Source organism: Ammospiza nelsoni, chromosome 20 (genome assembly GCF_027579445.1).
Source record: "Ammospiza nelsoni isolate bAmmNel1 chromosome 20, bAmmNel1.pri, whole genome shotgun sequence".
Taxonomy (NCBI): Eukaryota; Metazoa; Chordata; class Aves; order Passeriformes; family Passerellidae; genus Ammospiza; species Ammospiza nelsoni.
Window position 1 is genome coordinate 4,053,828 of NC_080652.1, and position 18,323 is coordinate 4,072,150.

The 18,323-nt window shown below is 44.7% G+C and overlaps 1 protein-coding gene across 1 annotated transcript in view; it reads left to right on the top strand.

Moving 5' to 3' along the window:
• PAPPA (pappalysin 1) overlaps window positions 1–18,323 on the top strand; it is a 175,419-nt gene that overhangs the window by 62,634 nt on the left and 94,462 nt on the right. Inside the window, exons 6-7 of the mRNA XM_059486423.1 lie at window positions 4,199–4,320; window positions 9,739–10,246. Of these exons, the coding sequence (XP_059342406.1) occupies window positions 4,199–4,320; window positions 9,739–10,246 (630 nt within the window). The remainder of the gene's footprint in view (window positions 1–4,198; window positions 4,321–9,738; window positions 10,247–18,323) is intronic.

Sequence of the window (18,323 nt, forward strand, 5' to 3'; positions counted from 1 at the left end):
CTAATCCTGGAAAAGCCCACGTGCTGAGCTTCCAGAACCGCCGCGTCCAGCACTGCTCGGTCAGAGACTCATGCCTGTATCAATTTGTGAAATTGGGTCACTGTGCAAGACAAGTAGGAGGTAAAATTGGCCAAGTATAATCTTATCTGTGTGTGGGAATACTGTAAATCTTTGCAGATATTTTTACACAAAGTGCACACCATTGGCCCAAATTTTACTTGCCTCACTTGAATGAATAAACTCATTCACTTCAATGGGACTATTCATGTAAAAAACAGAAGACTGATACTCAGCTGCTGAGTGCCTTGGGCCTGGTTTCTAATGCACAGAGGCCCCTTCCTTGCTGTTTTGACAGTGTAAAAGCGCCTTCAAAGGATGAATGGCTCTGGCTACATTAGCAAGTGTTGTGGCCCAATAGAAGGAGATCTCCAGCGCAAAACAGTTGTTAATGAAGACCCGACGTCAGGGGGCTCCCACAGGAGCACATCAGGTGTGGTCCTGCAGCACACCTCCACTCTGGGTGAGAAAAAACTGGGTCCAGCCTCCCTGCTCCAGGACTGTTCCGAGTGCTGGAAGCAGGGAACAGGAGGAATTCCACTCCCAGAGCTCACTCCTGATCCCAATTACAATGCTGCTGTGGGCGTGCTCGGCGCAACTCAAGTTCCTTTTATGTCTCTTTTATTCTCCAGAGCTGTGCACAGGCAGTGACCTCTGCTTAATGAAAGTCAGGGAGGGAAAATTTAGCCTTCTGTTTAAAACCGTAGCGCTGGGCTGGCTGCATCTGTGGGAGGTCCTGACAGGTTGAAGGGAGATGGGGCATGGAATTAAAGACTGTGTGTCTGTTCCCTGCTTAGATGCAACTCTGTCATAGCTAAATTAGATGATTTCCTCATAAGGTCTTCAAATTACATGATTACTTACATGGATTTAGGGGCAGAGAGCAATATTAACTCCTAGTTCCTGTAAATCTGGGGGTAGCTCTCCTGTGTTCTCACAATTTAACAAAATTAGACACAAGAGTTGTGCACAGAAGTAAAATCTTCTTCCTGAGGGACCCTCTTCAGAGTGTTCCACTGATATTTGCTCTCTCACTCTAGAGAATCACTTACCTGCATGTAAATTTGTCAAGATGTTTTGACCCTAAGCTCCAGCAGCTGGTTGGGCTCCCAGACATCCCTAATAATCAAATATATCAGGAACCAGCATTTCTTCTTGTAGCTCCTATCCACAGGATTGGAATCTTTCCTGTTCTCCATCCTCCCTTTCAAAAAAGCATGAAAAAATGCCCACACAATAACATGTAATAATAAAATAACGATAAAGCAAAAGAAACAAGTGAAAACAAGGCAGAAAAAGAGAAGTCTCTTCATTTCCTGACTGCATCCATTGGATGTGTTCATCTGCTGTCTCTGAACATCCATTCATGCACCTCCTGTCTGAGATGCGTGGGCAGATGTGAACAGTTATTGTCATGGGGCTCTGCAGCAAATTTGGGCAGAAATCTTTGAATGCATCTTTCTGCAAGTTTTCATTGAGGTGACAGCATTAATTTCCATGAATCTGATTCTATCTCATTCTTAGCAAGCAAATATTTTGGTCACTGTGGTGTCCCAGAGATGGCTGGGCTTGATAATGACTCTGTTAAACCTTGCTGGAAAGTTTCAGTGCCTTAGAGGGGAGAGGACCAATCCTGAATTTCAAGTACAGCAGCTCAAATTTAGTCTGTAAGCAGGCACTCTTTAGCCAAAGGAATGACAGATTTTTAGTGGTTTTGAGTTGCCTACTGAACTGGTGCTGGCCCTGAAGGAAATGGTCTGCTTTTCACTAGTAATCTTTAAATTTTGAACCCACTTCACTGAAATATCATGCTGTAGGAATGAATTCCTCCTGTGCTCTGAACTTCACAAGCTGGAATTTCCCCAGTACTTGGCTTATTAGAAAACAGAGAAATCTAGATTTTCCATTAGCCTGCACTTTGGGCAGTCATGTGCCACCGTGTATAAGGTGGCAGATATGGCCATCATTCCTAATAAATAGTGTTTTTTGAATGAATTTATGCTCATTTATTTTCTTGTTTTCTATGGCTTCATAAGGTATAAGGACCTGGCTTAGGTTTTCATAAGCCTGTAAATGCAGTTCCATAATTAAGTTTGACATTCATGGCTCTTTATAGGATTTGTGTGCAAGAGTCTGCAGACCAAAGCTTTAACCCAAGAGTCATCCCCTGTGTAAGTCCTTTCAGCCAGTGGAGTTACATCAGGGTTGAGCTTGGCTCCCAAACTGGAAAAGTAAAAAGAGAAAGTTTGCTCATAGCCTTTCCCACATGATGCTCCTTGTGATTTCTCTCTTACCTCCAAGCCCTCACTGGTAAAAGGAAATGTTTGTCCATAAGCATACAGTTTTTTTCCACCATGGCAGCCTGTGATGAAATAGTATAGCTGCTAATTTGAGTAAAAAGCAGTCCTAATTGTGGAAACTTGGCTTCCAGAGGCCTCTCCTCATCCAGGACCAAGTGCTAATGCAGGAGTCTCTTTGTAGAGAAACTGAAGGATTATTATTGCAGGGACTTCTATCCTGACTGGTCGTGGAAGTGTCTGAAGAACAACTGCACAACAATAATTTTACATTTTGATTTATCAGAACCATTTATTCAGGTTTCTTGATTTTTTAAAAATTTTGGTTTTGCATGTATTATTCAGGCAAGCTGAGTCAGACACCTAAACCTCTGCTAAACAGGCAGCTGAGAAATGAAATAGGGAGGCAGTATCATGCCAGTGGTGCAGGTGGGTGAAGTGAGACACGAAGTGATGTTACTCACAACTTGCCCACATTTTTTTATTACCAGTGTTACAGACCATGAAAGGAAGAGAGGGCCACCTTTGTCTCCTTCTTCTTTATTTGCCCCATTGCCACGTTGTATTTTTCAGGCGTTTTTAGCAGGTGCATCCTTTCCTGCACTGCACAATTCAGCCAGTTACTGTCTCTCTCAGGGTGGCTCAGCCACTGAGGATCCCAAATAACCTCTCTCTAAGGATCACAGTCCTCTCTTCACATCAGTGCTGAAATAAATCATGCAGTGGTGGTTAAAATTTGCATAGCTGATTATAGTAGTTGTTATAAATTATTTAATAATTGACTCGAGCTGTTCTTACTAGAGTAGCATAGCGAGTACACTGTGTTACACACAAAGTGTTTGCCTAAAAACTTCTGTCCTTTCCGGTGCATTTGAACATTAGGATAATTAATTTTTAACTTTCCATTTCAGCAGAAAGTGTTCCTTAACACAGAACAATTAATTCTGAATAGTAAGCAGCTTACTGGGGTAAATAACCATGTACTTTGGGTCATACAGAGTTCCAGATTTGTGACCTCAAGGAACATAGGGCTGAACTGTGTGAATTGCATCCTCAGCTGATAGAAATCACCCTAACCTTATGGAGGATATTAGGGTTACTCCAGTCTACATCTTAAACACTGATCTCGTGAATGTATTCGAAAAACTATTTAAACTGATGGAGAGTAGTTTTGGATTGGATCTTAGGAAGAAATTACTCCCTGTGGGAACAGTGAGGCCCTGGCACAGGGTGCCCAGAGCAGCTGTGGCTGCCCCTGGATCCCTGGCAGTGCCCAAGGCCAGGCTGGACAGGGCTGGGAGCAGCCTGGGACAGTGGGAGGTGTCCCTGCCATGGCAGAGGGTGCAATGAGGTGAGCTTTAAGTGCTTTCCAACCCAAACCGGTTTGTGATTTGTTAACTGGAGTTTAACTGGATATCCCTGCTCAGCCAATCTTGCTGGTAGAACAATCCTAAAGATACTGCAAGTTCAAGCAATAAATAAATCCATGGTGAGAGCAGAAATAGATCTGAAAACTCCTGAGGCAATTTTCTCTGCTCTAACCCCTAAGCAACGTGTGTTTTCTTTTGTCATGGTTTGGTCCAGGGGAAAAGAATATAGGTGAATGTGATTTCCCAGGTTGCTGTCATTTTGTGTTGGATAGAGGGCTCAAAAATGCTTTCTACACTGGCTCTTGACTTAAATCTACAGAAGGTCAGCATCGGAAAACACTTTTGTCAGTGCCTTGAGAAAAGGGGGTTAAGTGGACCTGAATTCTAAGTCTTATTGCTTTTAATATAGTTGAATAAGCAGCTCATTCAGCTGTTACTAAGTTGGTGTGTTTTCCTGTTTTCCTGGCCTCCTAGAGAAGTGGGATCAGCGTGTGATCTGTGCGCAGAGGGAAGAGTCCTGGTGCAGTACGCCTTCAGCGCCTCTTCTCCCATGCCCTGCGATCCCTCGGGGCACTGGAGCCCACGGGAGGCTGAAGGTGAGTCACAGGGGTGGGAGCAAACACAAGGTGGGACAGAGGGTGGGACAGAGCAAAGGGGGAGCCACAAAAACAGGGGGAAAATCTGGGAGTGATTGGTTATACCTGCATGTAATGTGGACAGAGCTATGAGGCATAGGCACACTGTGCCCTAAAGGAATGCCACTGGCTCCAATACCTGTGTTTTGGCCCCTGAGCCCTGCCCCTGCCCATGAATTAAGTGAATTCCAGCAGCTGAACATGAATTTCACAAAGCAGCAGAGTGCCAAGAAATGCTGACCATTCACATCTGCCAGACGAATTCCTCAGGGGAGCTGTTTTCTCCCTCTGCTCCAGCTCCAAAAGTGAGGAGTCATTTTTTATTTGGGCCTGATTTGTGCTGCCTTCACTTGTGGTGAACAGCAGTGGGCTGGAAGGAGGTTGCCCTTTGGGCCAGTGCCCTGCAGCAGGAATGCAGGTGACCACGTCAAGCCCTCTTGTTCAGGGTGTTTTGCAAGTCATTCTCTTGGAGCCTGTTGGAGGGACAATGGTCTGCAGGGCTGCTTGAGCACTGCCATTAGATCTCCATCATTAACTCCTCCACACGTCCCTTCCGCTATGTCCCTGGGTGTGTGTGGTGGAGCATATTTAAGATTGTACCAGGCAAAGGTCAGCCATCCCAAATCACAGTTTGGAAAGAGCAAAGCATTATTTCAGCCTGTCCCTCACCAGCTTTTCCTTCCGGAGCAGCCACACTTCACCGTGAGCACACAGGTGAGTCACTGAGCCCCAAGGGCAATCCTGGATTTTGCAAACTCATTACACAAATACCTCCTTATGTTAAGGGTTTATTTGTCCTGCAGCTAAAGCACATGGGCGTTATTCTGCAAGGAATATTATTTGGGCTGGTGCACAGGAGCTCTCCCTTGTCCTAAGGTCAGGACACGTGCAACGAGCTGTGCCCCTGCTGCTTGATGGGACAGTGGTCAGTGTCCTCTGCCCCACACACCTGTGTCCCAGGTGTGTTTCACTCCAACTCACCCCCTAAATTTAGAACAGGTTGCCCAGAGCAGCTGTGGCTTCCCCATTCCTGAAAGTGCCCAAGGTCAGGTTGGATGGAGCACCCTGGGATAGTGGAAGGTGTCCAGGCCCATGGCAGGGGTGGAGCTTTAAGGTCCCTTCCAAAGCAAACTATCCCATGATTTTAGGACATGCAAGGCTGCTGGGTACAGCTTAGAGCACACCTGGCCTGTGGGGGGAAGCTCCATCCTGGGAAGCAGCACTCTGAGTATGAGGGTGATTGGATCACCCAATAAACAGCATTAGCAAAGTTTGGATCACTTGCAGTAGTAGCTCAGGGTAGAAGGTGGAATTTCCTCTTAGCCAAGGATTACAAGACTTTGAAACCTGTTTTTATTTGGAACAAAACTTGAAACATTTGAAATTCTACATGAAGGAAAATTAAAAAAAAAAAAAAGTGTTTGAGGCCGGCCAAAATGTTTTGTTTAGCTCAGATGAACTTTGGTTAAATTATCACATTTGAAAATATACACTTTTAGTATAGAATCTAGGGCAAAAGCAACTTTGAATATCAAAATGGAAAGTGTTTCAAGGTGCAAAAGTGAAAAGGTTTCTCACAAAAATGTCAAAACACAATGTTCCCATAGTGTTAAAAATTTCTTGCCATTTTCTCTTCCAGGATAAAATTTTGGCCAAATAAACCCAATTTTGCAAAGTGTTTTTATTTTGAAAGAACTGTGTATTCCATTGAAATATGCAGTTCCATCAAAATTTCTCCACCAAGCTTTGGCTTTATTCTAGATCTCACACGTCTTGCCAGAGGCATCATTCCTAGAGAAACTAAGCTACTCTAAGATTTATTACTCAGCAGCATTTTGCATTTAATTTCCTCTTCTTGCTGTGTGTGCCTGCATGTTCTTAACTGTGAAGGGTGCAGTCTGATCCTTATCTGTCTCATTTAGTCGCTCCTGTGCTACTTCTATGGAACAGAAGTTTGGTAATCATGTCCTCAGGATTAATGAGTTGTTGCCACTTTAGGGTAGAAAATATACCCAGTGTATGGTGTTTGTTGCTCCATGATTTTCTGTCTCCATGATTTTCTGTCTCCACCACCCCACTCCTCTGCCTATTTGCACTTGGTCTGAGTTACAAATAGCAGTTAGATCATTGTCTGGCTTCTTTAATTGTCTATCTGTGAGTACTCAAGCTTTAAATTCACTTTCTGCAGGGGTTCTTGGGTGTAAATCTCCACTGCTGGAATGTCCATGGAAAGCAAAGACAAAAGAGGCACAAGCATAGCCAAAATGAACTTATTTTAAAATCTGAGATGACACACATGGAAAATGTTCTGTAGGACTCATCCAGCTTCTGAGCAGAAAACCACACACTCCCCACGTGTCTCTGGAGCAGCTCTGCTTGGGTTTGATCTCATTTTCCTGAGGTCTCCTACCCCAGGCAGCTGCACCAGCAGTGGTCTGGGCTATGTGGGAGCTGTGCCCACTGCAAAACCTTGCTGTGGGCAGTGCCCTTCCTAATTCCCTTCTCATTCCTGAGCATGGTGGGATCCAACACTGAGGCTGAAGCATCTCATGGTTCTTTCTCAGCCCGTTGTGGCCCCTGCACGAGGGGCTGCTTATTCCTTGGCAGGGGTTGTTGGAAGTCTCATGAGATCAGGCAGCTCTGATTTTATCTTCACCGTAGAGCCAGAAGGCTCTAACCTACCTGGATTCTCACCAGCAGCACCAGCTAGGTCAACAAACCTTACAGCACCTCCATAACTCTGTCAAATGGGGGGTTTATGTAAGAAAGGTGATTTTGGCTCAAGCCCAGTGGGTACCTTTGCTTGCTGTGCAATATATGCATATATCAGTCAGTTCCTCCTGCCTGGCTCACTGCTGACTGAGAGAAGTGTGAGATTATTATAAAAATGTTGCTGCCTTGCACTGCTCTAGAGCTCAGCCTTTTCCTGGGTCTAATATTTCCCTCAAGAGCAATTCTTTCTGTATCGTAATTGTCCCAGCTGGACATTGGAGTCCCATTGGGTGGTTCCTTTATCTTGACCACCTAGGAAATGTGGCAGGTGAATTGCACTTGTAGGAGGGGTGGAATTTTGAGAGAGATGGGCTCTGAGGCTCTGTCCTTGTGCTGAGGAATTCATCCCAGTGACTGCACCTAACTGTACAATGAGGGATTGACAGACCAGGCTGTAGGACAGAATTTCAAGGAAAGGAACCCTCCAAACCTGCCATCCCTGCTCTCCAACCAGGACATGGGGTTTGGCTCTGCCTCACAAACCTCACATTCCTGTTTTGTGTTAGGCAAGACGTGATGTTGCATGAGATGCTGTTCTGTGTCTGATCTGTCTCATAAGGCAAAGGATTTTCAAAATCTGAGTGCAGAGGGAAGAATAGCTTCTACACCCTTTCTACATACAAATATTTGTAATTTTCAGAGTATTTACCACTCTCTAGAAATCCAGTTATATGAAATAAGGTTTTTGTCCTCTTCCATAATTAAATAAATCTTTCTTACCCAGGTCTAGGTGTTGGATAATATTTAAAAGAGTCTCTTTATCTCAACTCCATTGAGGTTTTTATGAATGACTACAATCTGCCACCTGTTTTGGGGTAATGCTCTGTGTGCTAAGCTCCCTGGAGGCTGAGTCAAATTCATGCATCTCCAGGGATCGCACACTGACCTACCAAAACGTGCAGGTTTGTTTGGAATTTAAGTCTTACTGAGCCTTGAACTGACAGAGGTGAATTTGCAGGATCCCAGGTGGGGACGCACTGGGCTCTGAGCCATTAGCTCCATTTTCCTTTCTGCAAGAGGGCAGTGGTAAAATTCACACATCTTTCCAAAGCCCTCTGAGATGCTGGAGTTAAAAAAGACCTTTGGGCTGCAGTCAGGAGTTTGCTGTGGGTCTGAGAAAGCTGTCAGAGGGCTCAGCCAAGCACACCCAGCTGGCAATGAGGGTGAGATAACGTGAGCTGAATGGGGTATTGCTGCTCACAGTGATTATCCACTCACACACTTGCCAGGGGGGAAACTCGAGCGTGTTAAATGGACCTCTGGCTCTCTTCAAAATGTATCACTGCTGTGGTCCCTCCAGATGCTGGTCTTGGTGGCATTCCTGCTGCTCTGTGCCATGTGAGGAGGAGAGAGGGGCTCTGGGATACGGGAGGTGAGGGGGAGGCATGAAAAGTTGGGCATCTGCAGGACAATAACATTGAATCGCAGGAAGGCTGCCAGGAAATCTAGTCTGCATCTGGGTTCATTTGGTATGAACAGGAGAATTCCCTGAGCTGTTTATCCTTGACGAAAGAGACACATTTCTAACACTTCATTGAATCACAGACAATCAGAATAACCTTCACACGTTGCCCTTTTCTCTTTAAATTAGTAGTGATGTCCTGTTTGTCCATGTATGCCCAGTAGTTCATCTTGCTTTTTTCCTCAGTTGCAAACAATTGTGCTGTCCTTTTTTTCCCCTCTGCCTTCTGCATTTCTCTCCTCTCATTACCTTTCTTTATCTTCTTTTCTGTACTTTGCCTTTTCCCTGTCATGCTCGCCTCCCTTTTTGTGTGATTATTTGGGAAGGAAAAGGAAATTTATAGCTCTCACTGGATTCTGTTACCAACTGTTCCACCCGTCTGACCCCTCTGGGTCTTGCAGTCCATGACTCCACGCCAAGTTGTAATGTTACCATAGTATTTGGGAACCCAGCAAGCATTGTGGCTTTCATTATTTTTTAGTACTACCTCCCATGTAGTTGAACACAGCCAATGGTGAGAAGAGTAAAAGCACAAGCGCCTGTTGTTCCATCACAATGAGAGCAAAGAGACAGATCAGACCTGTGCTCCATGTGCCTCCAAAAAAGGGGCCTTGCACAACATGCTAGATCAACCTGTAAATGCCACAGGAGTTGCCCCTGAACAGCACAACTGCTTCTTGGAACAAACAAAGGCTCTTTTCTTGTCTTTGTTAAAGGCAAAAATATTGTATTTTCGAATGAGAGGCAAGGGAATAAGTAGGAGGTGAACTGGAGGCAAAGTGACTCTGTTTATCAGGTAAATTACTGAGTGGAAGAGGTAGAAAATAGCATTGTTTGGCGCAGAGTAAAACACTAGAAATAGGAAATGCAGGCCCAGCTGCGCTGGCACAGAGTGTGTTGTGTGGTGTCCATTCCAGCTGGGCACTTAAACTGGGTTTGTGTCTCCCACCTGGCCAGGAGACACTGGTGTTCTGTTCCTCCTGCCCGTGCTGGCCCTGCCTGTTCTGGTGAAGTAAATAATTGGTTTCCTGGACAGATATGCTCTCCTGCCACAAGCCTGCCTTTAGACTGATGCCAATGAAAACTCATGTTCACTGACTTCTACTTCTTCTGTGCCCTCTCTTTGATCCCTTCTTCCCTTCCAGGGCACCCTGACGTTGAGCAGCCCTGTAAATCCAGCGTCAGGACGTGGAGTCCCAATTCTGCCGTCAACCAACACACGGTGCCCCCAGCCTGCCCCGAGCCCCAGGGCTGCTACCTGCAGCTGGAATTCCGCTACCCCCTGACTCCAGAGTCCCTCACAATCTGGGTGACCTTCGTCTCCCCAGACTGGGACTCCAGTGGAGCAGTGAATGACATCAAGCTGCTCACCGTCAGCGGCAAGAACATTTCGCTGGGGCCGCAGAATGTCTTCTGTGACATCCCCCTGACCATAAAGCTGGACGTGGGGCAGGTGGGAGAGGAAGTGTATGGGATCCAGATCTACACCTTGGATGAGCACCTGGAGATCGACGCTGCCATGCTGAGCTCTGTCCCCCACAGCACCCTGTGCTCAGGCTGCAAACCCATCAAGTACAAAGTGGTCCGGGACCCCCCTTTCCAGTCTGGATCTCCAGTGGTCATCTCAAACCTCAGCAGGAGATTTGTTGACACGTAAGTAGCTGCTTTCCAGAGAGCTGGGTAGACCAAAGCGATGCCCTGTTCTTCTCATCTTTAGGAAGGATGTTGAGATGCTTGAGTGTGTCCAGAGGAGGCAACAAGGCTGGTGAGGGGCTTGGAACACAAACCCTGTGAGGAATGTTGGAGGGAGCTGGGGATGTTTAACCTGGAGAAGAGGAGGCTTAGAGGTGACCTTATTGCTATCTACACCTTCCTGAAGGGAGGTTGCAGACAGGTGGGGTTGGGCTCTCCCACCAGGCAGCACTGACAGAACCAGAGCACACAGTCTCCAGCTATGTCAGGGAAGGGATAGGTTGGACATTAGGAAAAAGTTTTTCACCAAAAGAATAATAAAGTACTGGAATGCTCTTCCCAGAGAGGTGGTAGAATCATCATCACTGGATGTGTTTAATAAAAAACTGGACATGGCACTTGGTGCTATAGTCTGGTTGAGGTGTTAGGGCATAGGTTGGACTTGATGGTCTTAGAGGTCTCTTCCGACATCATGATTCTGTGTGATTCTGTGATCCTTCTAATGTCCAGCACTACAAGTGATGGTTAAGGTGTTCAACTAGACAGATGTGCCAAGAATTACCAAGATAGGATGTCCTCATAGTTTGTATCTGAAACCAGGATCATTAAACCTAAATGAGATAGCCTGAGATTTCATGGGTAGTCTTTGAGAAATTTCTGAGCTGGCTGTACAGAGATGTGTCATTCAGGTTTTCTTTAACTAGATATCACTAATTAAATGTTTAAGCTAACCTAGATGAGGACCTCTGGAATAACATGGTCATAATTTCCTTGGCAATCTTTTGAAAGTAATATTTTGGTGGAGAAGGAGAGAGCAAGGCTTTCAGTGCTGGAGCATCAATTAACTGCTCAAGAAAGTGTGCAAAGAAATAAATGTGCATGTTCATGTGTATAAACGTGTTTCACCCACTCCATTTTCTGCTTTCATGGGTCACTAAACATAGTTGTGTTGGTGTGAGATTGTTCTGAAATGGGAAACATGGCAAATGCACCAGTTTGTTGTAGAAGCTGTGTGTCATCCCAGATACAGTTACAGTCATCTAGTAAAAGGATGCATTACTGTTAAGGAAAGTTCAAAATATTTACTAATTTCAAGGAGATCCATGATCTACCCATAAGCATTTGCCAGAAAGAAAAACATCTTTTGCATAACATGATTCCCTGGAAATGATTCACTCATCTGTGGGAGCAACATGAAGCTCTTTTGAAAAATGAACACCAGATAAAAGGAAACCTGCTAAGAAAACTGCACTCTAATTTAGAAAAGATGATCTAATTAGTACAGCTAATATCAAGGAAGCATACATCATTATGGTCTTCTAAAGCATATTTAAATAGAATAAAAATGATTAATTAACAATTCAGTAATCACAAGCTACCATCCCTTTTCATAGCCCAATTATGCATCTCAGAAGAGGCAAATTGTCCCTACGGGTTTAAAAATTTAAGGTAACTAACAATAGTGACTCTAAAAACAAAACCCAGGACATCACTAAGATTACTCATGTGCTGAAAGTTAAGCATGTGCTTAAGTGCTTTCTTGGGTTGTAGCCTTGTTCAAACAATTGCTGGCACTTAGCATGAGATGGATATTGGCATATTGGAAATGTGGAAAGTGGTGAATTTTCCCAAGATTTTGCTGTGAAAGCATCTTTGCCTGAAACCTAGCCCACTCTCATTGGAAAATGGGACTGGTTTGGTTTGAAATATTTGCATACCTTAGCACAAGTTCCCACAGAAACAGGTCCAGTTTTGACTTCTTAACACAATGTGAAAGAAAAAAGAGAAACCCAAAACATAACTTGCATTCTGAATTCTGTTTCTTTGTCTTTTATTATGATTTTGTGGGTAGCTTACAGCTAGCTCAAGTGGAGGAATGCTCTAAGAATTAAATCAGTAGCCAGGAATTAATGACAGTTTTCCTGAGAGTCATTGATTAAATCACATTGGCTAACAGCACTGTCCCTGTCTGTATGTCTCAGGTAGTGACACAGCCAGCTAAAAATCAGACAGAACATTTAATTTAGTCTTTCTGGGCTCCACCTGTGATCAGTGGACAGAAATGGGTGCCCCTGGAAGCTGGCACAGCCAACCTGAGAACCAAATCCCCTCCAAACCCTCCAGGCTGTCTGGGCTCACTTCCTCTGTGTCTTACTGGGACTAGAGGGAAAATCCCACCTGTGAGCTCTGGGAAATGAAGTTTTAGTCACTGGGTGAGGAGATATGCAGATTCTCAAGCACTCATAGATGGCTTTGAGACTGTTTTGGCTGAATGAGGGTGCCCAGAGCAGCTGTGGCTGCCCCTGGATCCCTGGCAGTGCCCAAGGCCAGGCTGAACAGGGCTGGGAGCAGCCTGGGACAGTGGGAGGTGTCCCTGCCATGGCAGAGGGTTTGCAGCAAGATGATCTTTAAACCATTCTGCGATTCATGACTTCTGCATGTGTTTGAACTTTTGAGAAGTGAGATGAAATTTTTATCATATCATCTGGGCACAGCACTGATCTGTATACCCTGGTGATGGGGAGATCCAGGGGCTGCTGCTGGACCATACCTTGAGACACGACAAACTCCCTGAAGCTCTGCATGGGGTTGTGGTTTTCTGGTAGAGGCAAAAGCAATGTGAATTTCCCATTGGAACCCTGTGCAAAGACTAGCCAGAGTCTCTGCATTCCCTTAGCAGGAAGGCAAGGACAAGGGAATTCAGGGACAGTGGCACTGGGCCATGCTCCTGCTGATTAATATGTGTAGAGGTAAATGCTGTCTCCCTCCCCTGTTACATCTGCCTGTTTACCTCATTCTGCACCACTGGAATTCAGCATATTTGTGCAGCCAGCCTTTGCAGCCCCTTTATCTCCCTGTGAGCCCCAGGCCAGTTGCCCCTCCTTGGTGCCCTTGCATGTTTTCCATATTAAATAAAACAACACCCCCACATGTTCTGTGGAAGGCTATTTTGAAGGCAGTCACATATCTTTACACTTGCCTCCTCTGACCTTGATCTTTACTTTCTCTTTTTCTCCCAAGGAAAATATTTGCTTGCACTGTTATCTGTAAGCAAGATCCTTTCCCCAGGTGTGGTGATGCTGAAAGAAAAATTAATTTCTTTTACCTTCTTCCTGTCAAAGAGAGGAAACTTCCTTTTAAGCTGAGAGGAGAGACAGCCTTTAATGGATAGCCCTTGCCTAGTCAGCAGTGGGTGCTCCACAGAGGAGAGTAAATAACTACAACAGTGGAAACATTTTATTAAGAAATGCAAAATAATGCCAGACCTTCTGTTCTCAAGCGGAATTTTAATCTCAATTCTTGGCTCAAGTTGAGGTTTAAACATTAATTTCTGAGGGACAGGACCTTATCCAGGACCTTATCCTTGGACCTTACAGAAATCAGGCAAGACACACTCAATTCCACAGCGTGTGATCAGCCAGGAGTGCTGGTATCTGGGATACAAAATGAGACTCAGAGCCTAGGAGAAGAGAAGAAACCTAAATAAATCAGTGGGGGGAAAAAAAGAGGTCAGGCCAGGTGCAGCAGAGAAGTGCTGAGTCTTCACACCACAGCAACTGATAAGGAAGGAGCCTCATCTGCAAGTCTCAAAGTCTCAGCTCACAATTTAATGCAATGTGTGGGTTGTGCACATGCTCAGAGGCTGTTCTCTGGAAATACTGAGTGACATGGTCACAATGGCAATTGAGGTAGTGGCTTTTCACCATTACACTCACATTGTTGTGTTGGAGAGTTTTTGAAGAGCTCAGTAATTCTTTTTTTTTTTTTAACCTTTTTTGATTTTTAATTTTTTTAAGAGCTCAGTGAGCAGGCAGTGCCCAGAGCTCTCTGGATGGTGTCATTCCCAGCCCGTGTTCCCCATGGCACTCCCAGTATCCCAGTTTGTGAGCAGTGAGGAGCAGAGTGCTCTTACCAGACCTACGTGCTCTCCTCTGGCAGACCAAGCCAAGACACACTGAGGTTGGTTTTGGAAAGTTGTCAGATTAACTGAAAAACTTTCAAAGAGTTGGAAATTTTCCCAAGTTTTCTTCCAAAAACTTTGTAAGAAGCCTCAAAGTGTGGTGGACAGCACTGGATCAGGTTGTCTTTGTGGTGTTAACCAGTAGGGTTTTTTCAAGACAAAGGCATTGACTGAAATAACCTGAGAAAGGATCTCAGCACGAAGCTCTGGTACAAGGTTTGGGTTTGCAGAACTGAGTTTCTCTAAGAGGCAAGTTTGCAGTCCTGTGATATGTTATTCTGAGCCATTCCTTCCAGAGCTTTGGTACTGAGCTGACACATTGAGATCCTGCATTCAGACTTCAAAAAAGAAACACTGAGAAAGAAGCTTGCATTTTCTTGTACAGGGAATAGGTTTTTCTTCTCCACTTTCTTCTCAATTTTGGCTATTTTGCACTGACATTCTATGGCTAAACCTTTTCTGTTGCTTGATAATAGTTGGAGGGGACTGATCATCATCTGTGTAAACAGCAGCTCTTGTTCAAGTAAGTACAATATTTTAAAATATGCTGTTAGAATCAGGGCTTCCATTCAGTACTGAACTTGTAAAATCCATGTCATTTCTTGGGTTTTAACTCTGTTTTAACACCTCAAGGTGGTGGACTAAGATCTCACTCTGGCTTCCTGGAGTGTTTGCAGAATGACAGAGAAATTGCCACCCTCAGGATGGCAGGGGGCTGGAGGGCTCCTGTGGCTCTTTGTGGGTCCTTAGTGTTCCATTGCTCATGAGTCCTCAGCAGTTCATGTGCTTTAGCCCTCTACTTCATCCAACACAATAAATTGTTTCCAAATTTGCCTTATTGATGCATATACCATTTGTTACTGGTCCCCAGTTGGAAGGAGCGTATAGTCAGTGAAATGGGAAAATGGAGACAAATGGAAAGTGACTTTTTAGTCTGAAGGCTCCTGCAAATATGAACAAGCAGAGAGGCTGAAGAATCATAATGAGCAAGACAAAGGATTTTCTTTTTCCATGGACAAAGCTATTTTGAGCTTTCCTAAGAAGCAAACACCTTTCTGTCCCAGGTTTCTCTTACCCCTGTAATTTCCTTACAGCCACTTATTGGCTGTGCCTTTTATCCCCTGAACTCAAGAAGAAGAGTGCATTTAACTGACCCTGGCCCTGCTGAATGGACTGGGAAATTATAAATATCACACTGATGATATCTAAACCCAAGTCCCTGCAGAATGCAACACTAAAACGTCACAGCGACATCTGTCCTTATTATGGCATTCCTTCCTTCACATCAAAGATCTATTTCTCTTTTTTTTTCTGAAAGTCTACCAGCCAGAGGAATGCATGATCTAAAGCAGCTAAAATGAATTGCCAAATCTGTCTGTCATGAAGATAATTAACACCATATTTCCACCCAAACAAGATACAGATCAATGGGTGCTTTTTCTCCCAACACCAAAAGCTGAAGCCCATATTATCACCCATCTTCTGCTCATCCCTCCTCCACAGTTACTATGCCAAACCTCTCTCAATATGCCAGGAAATACTGGGGAGTATCTAAGATGGGACTGAAATATTAAGAAAATAGAAACTTTGAATGCCTAGATTTATCTGCAAGGTTGTCCATGTGATGCTGGTGTGCCACACATCTGGATTCTCAGCTGGCTTTAGAATTGTAGATGGCATTCCAGCTGTCCTTGTGCAGGAACACTTACCCAGCTACCCTGGAAAAACCTTGCCTTGATGTGTGCAAGGACCTCCCATGCTTCTTCATCCCCCTGATGGTTCATAGTTGCCTTGCAATTGAATAAATCATAGAATGATAGAAACATGGAATGGTTTGTATTGAAAGGGACCTCGAAGATCATCTCATTCCAACCCCTGCCATGGGCAGGGACACCTTTCACTAGACCAGGTTGCTCAGAGCTTCATCCAGCCTGGATTTCCAATTAACTGCTCTCTTCACCTCTCACTTGCAATAGAGAGTTTCCAGTTTACTCTGACTTTCCTGGTCCTAACAAGTGTAATATTGTCTTATACCAACATATGGACGATTTCAAGACATCCAAACCTGTAAATTATTCATTTCTGCATTATAACTCCATCTTTCTCTACATTGACTGAGCCTATTTACCAATTCTGTATGTCTCTAGATATTTGAACTTTTGGGTTTCTGATTTATTTTTTTTTTCTTCAGGAAATGTTTGTTATTCAGACTCAAAGTGATAAACTGAATGTAAAAATTCCATTTTCATTCAAATTAATTTTTCTATCCATCCTATTGCTGCTACTAGATGCAAATGCAAAACACTGTGTCTGTTGTTGAGTCACTGACTATTTAATGCCCACTCTCACATTGCACACTACCAGGGAAATGCTGTTATTGAAAGCATTTTTCACTAGTCTCCAACTAGGAGGTTTCTTTGCCATAATTGCACACTTCTCCATATCTCCATATTATTTTTTCTTTAGTAATAGGTTAGAGGTCCCTGGCTATATCCATATGACATTTTACAGCTCCTCTCCAGTAGAAACACTTTTACCAAGCTTCAGCAGGAACAGATTTACTCTTATTCACACTTTCTTGCTCATTTCTACAAGCTTCCCTATCATTAGATTTCCACACTAGCTTTCCATGGAAAAAGGTATTTTGAGCTTTCCCAAGAAGCAAACACATTTCTGTCCCACCAGGTTTCTCTTATCCCTGCAATTTCCAGTTTCAGGTTCAAGAACTTGCCTAGTTTTTCATGCAGAGACCTTTTGTTAAGGAGTAAATATTTCATTTTTCCCTTGCAGATCCTACTTCCCTAGCAGGAATAGTGACCATGCTGTAACTGCACAAAAGCCTTGTCAGTGAAGAGCTTTGAGTGTGGTCAGTTTTGGCCAAGTTGTGATGTTTGATATGCAGCTGGTGTAGGGCAGTGTAGCATTTTTGCTGATGACCACGGGGCTGGCATTGTCCCTGTCCTGCTCTGAGGCCATTCCTGGCCCTGGCTGTGTCATCAGCAGCCAGTACAGATTGCTGTTCTTGCTTAATGAACCTGGAAATCCCCCATGATGCAAGAACAGAACAATACGGGACAATTGCCTGTCCCACACCTTCCCTCCCAGCACCAGGAAACTGCTCATGGGTTCACCTGCCCCTAACAGAGGTGATGTGCTGTGGGGAGACTCCTCCACGCACTGCCAACACCCCCTGGGGAAATTCTTTCCTTTCCCAGCAGTTTCCTCACCTGTGGCTTGCACGGGTCTGGACAGGGAGGCACAGGGGTGAGTGATGCTGCTCCCTGTGCCAGGCAGGAGCACACAGCCCTGCTCTGCACTGAGCCAGGAAGAGGAAAAAGATGAAAACTGCCTCTATTCCCTCTCCTGTTCCTGCTTCTTTCCTTCGGGTGTCGTGCTGTTAAATCCTGAGGTGGTGGTTGTTATTATTTATAGCTGGGTGTTTCGCAGAGGAAATTCACAGTGTGTCTCCATCCAAAGAGCTCCCAATGAAGTGTTGGGGGCCAGTGGTGCTGCTACTCTCAGGGGTGATGCATCTCCACTTGGCTGATGTGATTTGACAGCTGGAAGCCACATTCTGATGGCTTTCCTTCTTCCCTTGCTTTCTTCATTAAAGGTGCCAGGTTATCTTTGCAACAGAAGCAAACCTGCTTCCTGACCTCACACACAGAGCAGATAGAGCAATTTTTTCCCTTACCACCCTCTGCCAAATTGCCTTAACCATGCCCTGGAGAGGAGAAAGAACAATTTGACACTCTTTGCCCATTCAGGAGGCAGCTTTTCCGCTGAGCCTGTGCAGGGAGGCCGTTTGGTGCCAGCTGTAGTGATAGATTTGTGGTTCCTCGCTGTTGCGGTTTCTTATGTAACGCTGGAACTAAAGCTGGCACTTGACAGAACCCGGAGCTCCTGTTCTGGCTCGGCTGCACATGATGCAAGAATAAAGGTAGTAAGGGTAGGTTGATATCTTTATGGGTTTGTGATCCCAAGACAGGGCACCCCAGAGGAATTTTTCAGGCTGGGTCTATTTTTGAAGGATGGGATTGCCCTAAATGCCCCACAGCCGCCACTCCTAAATAAATT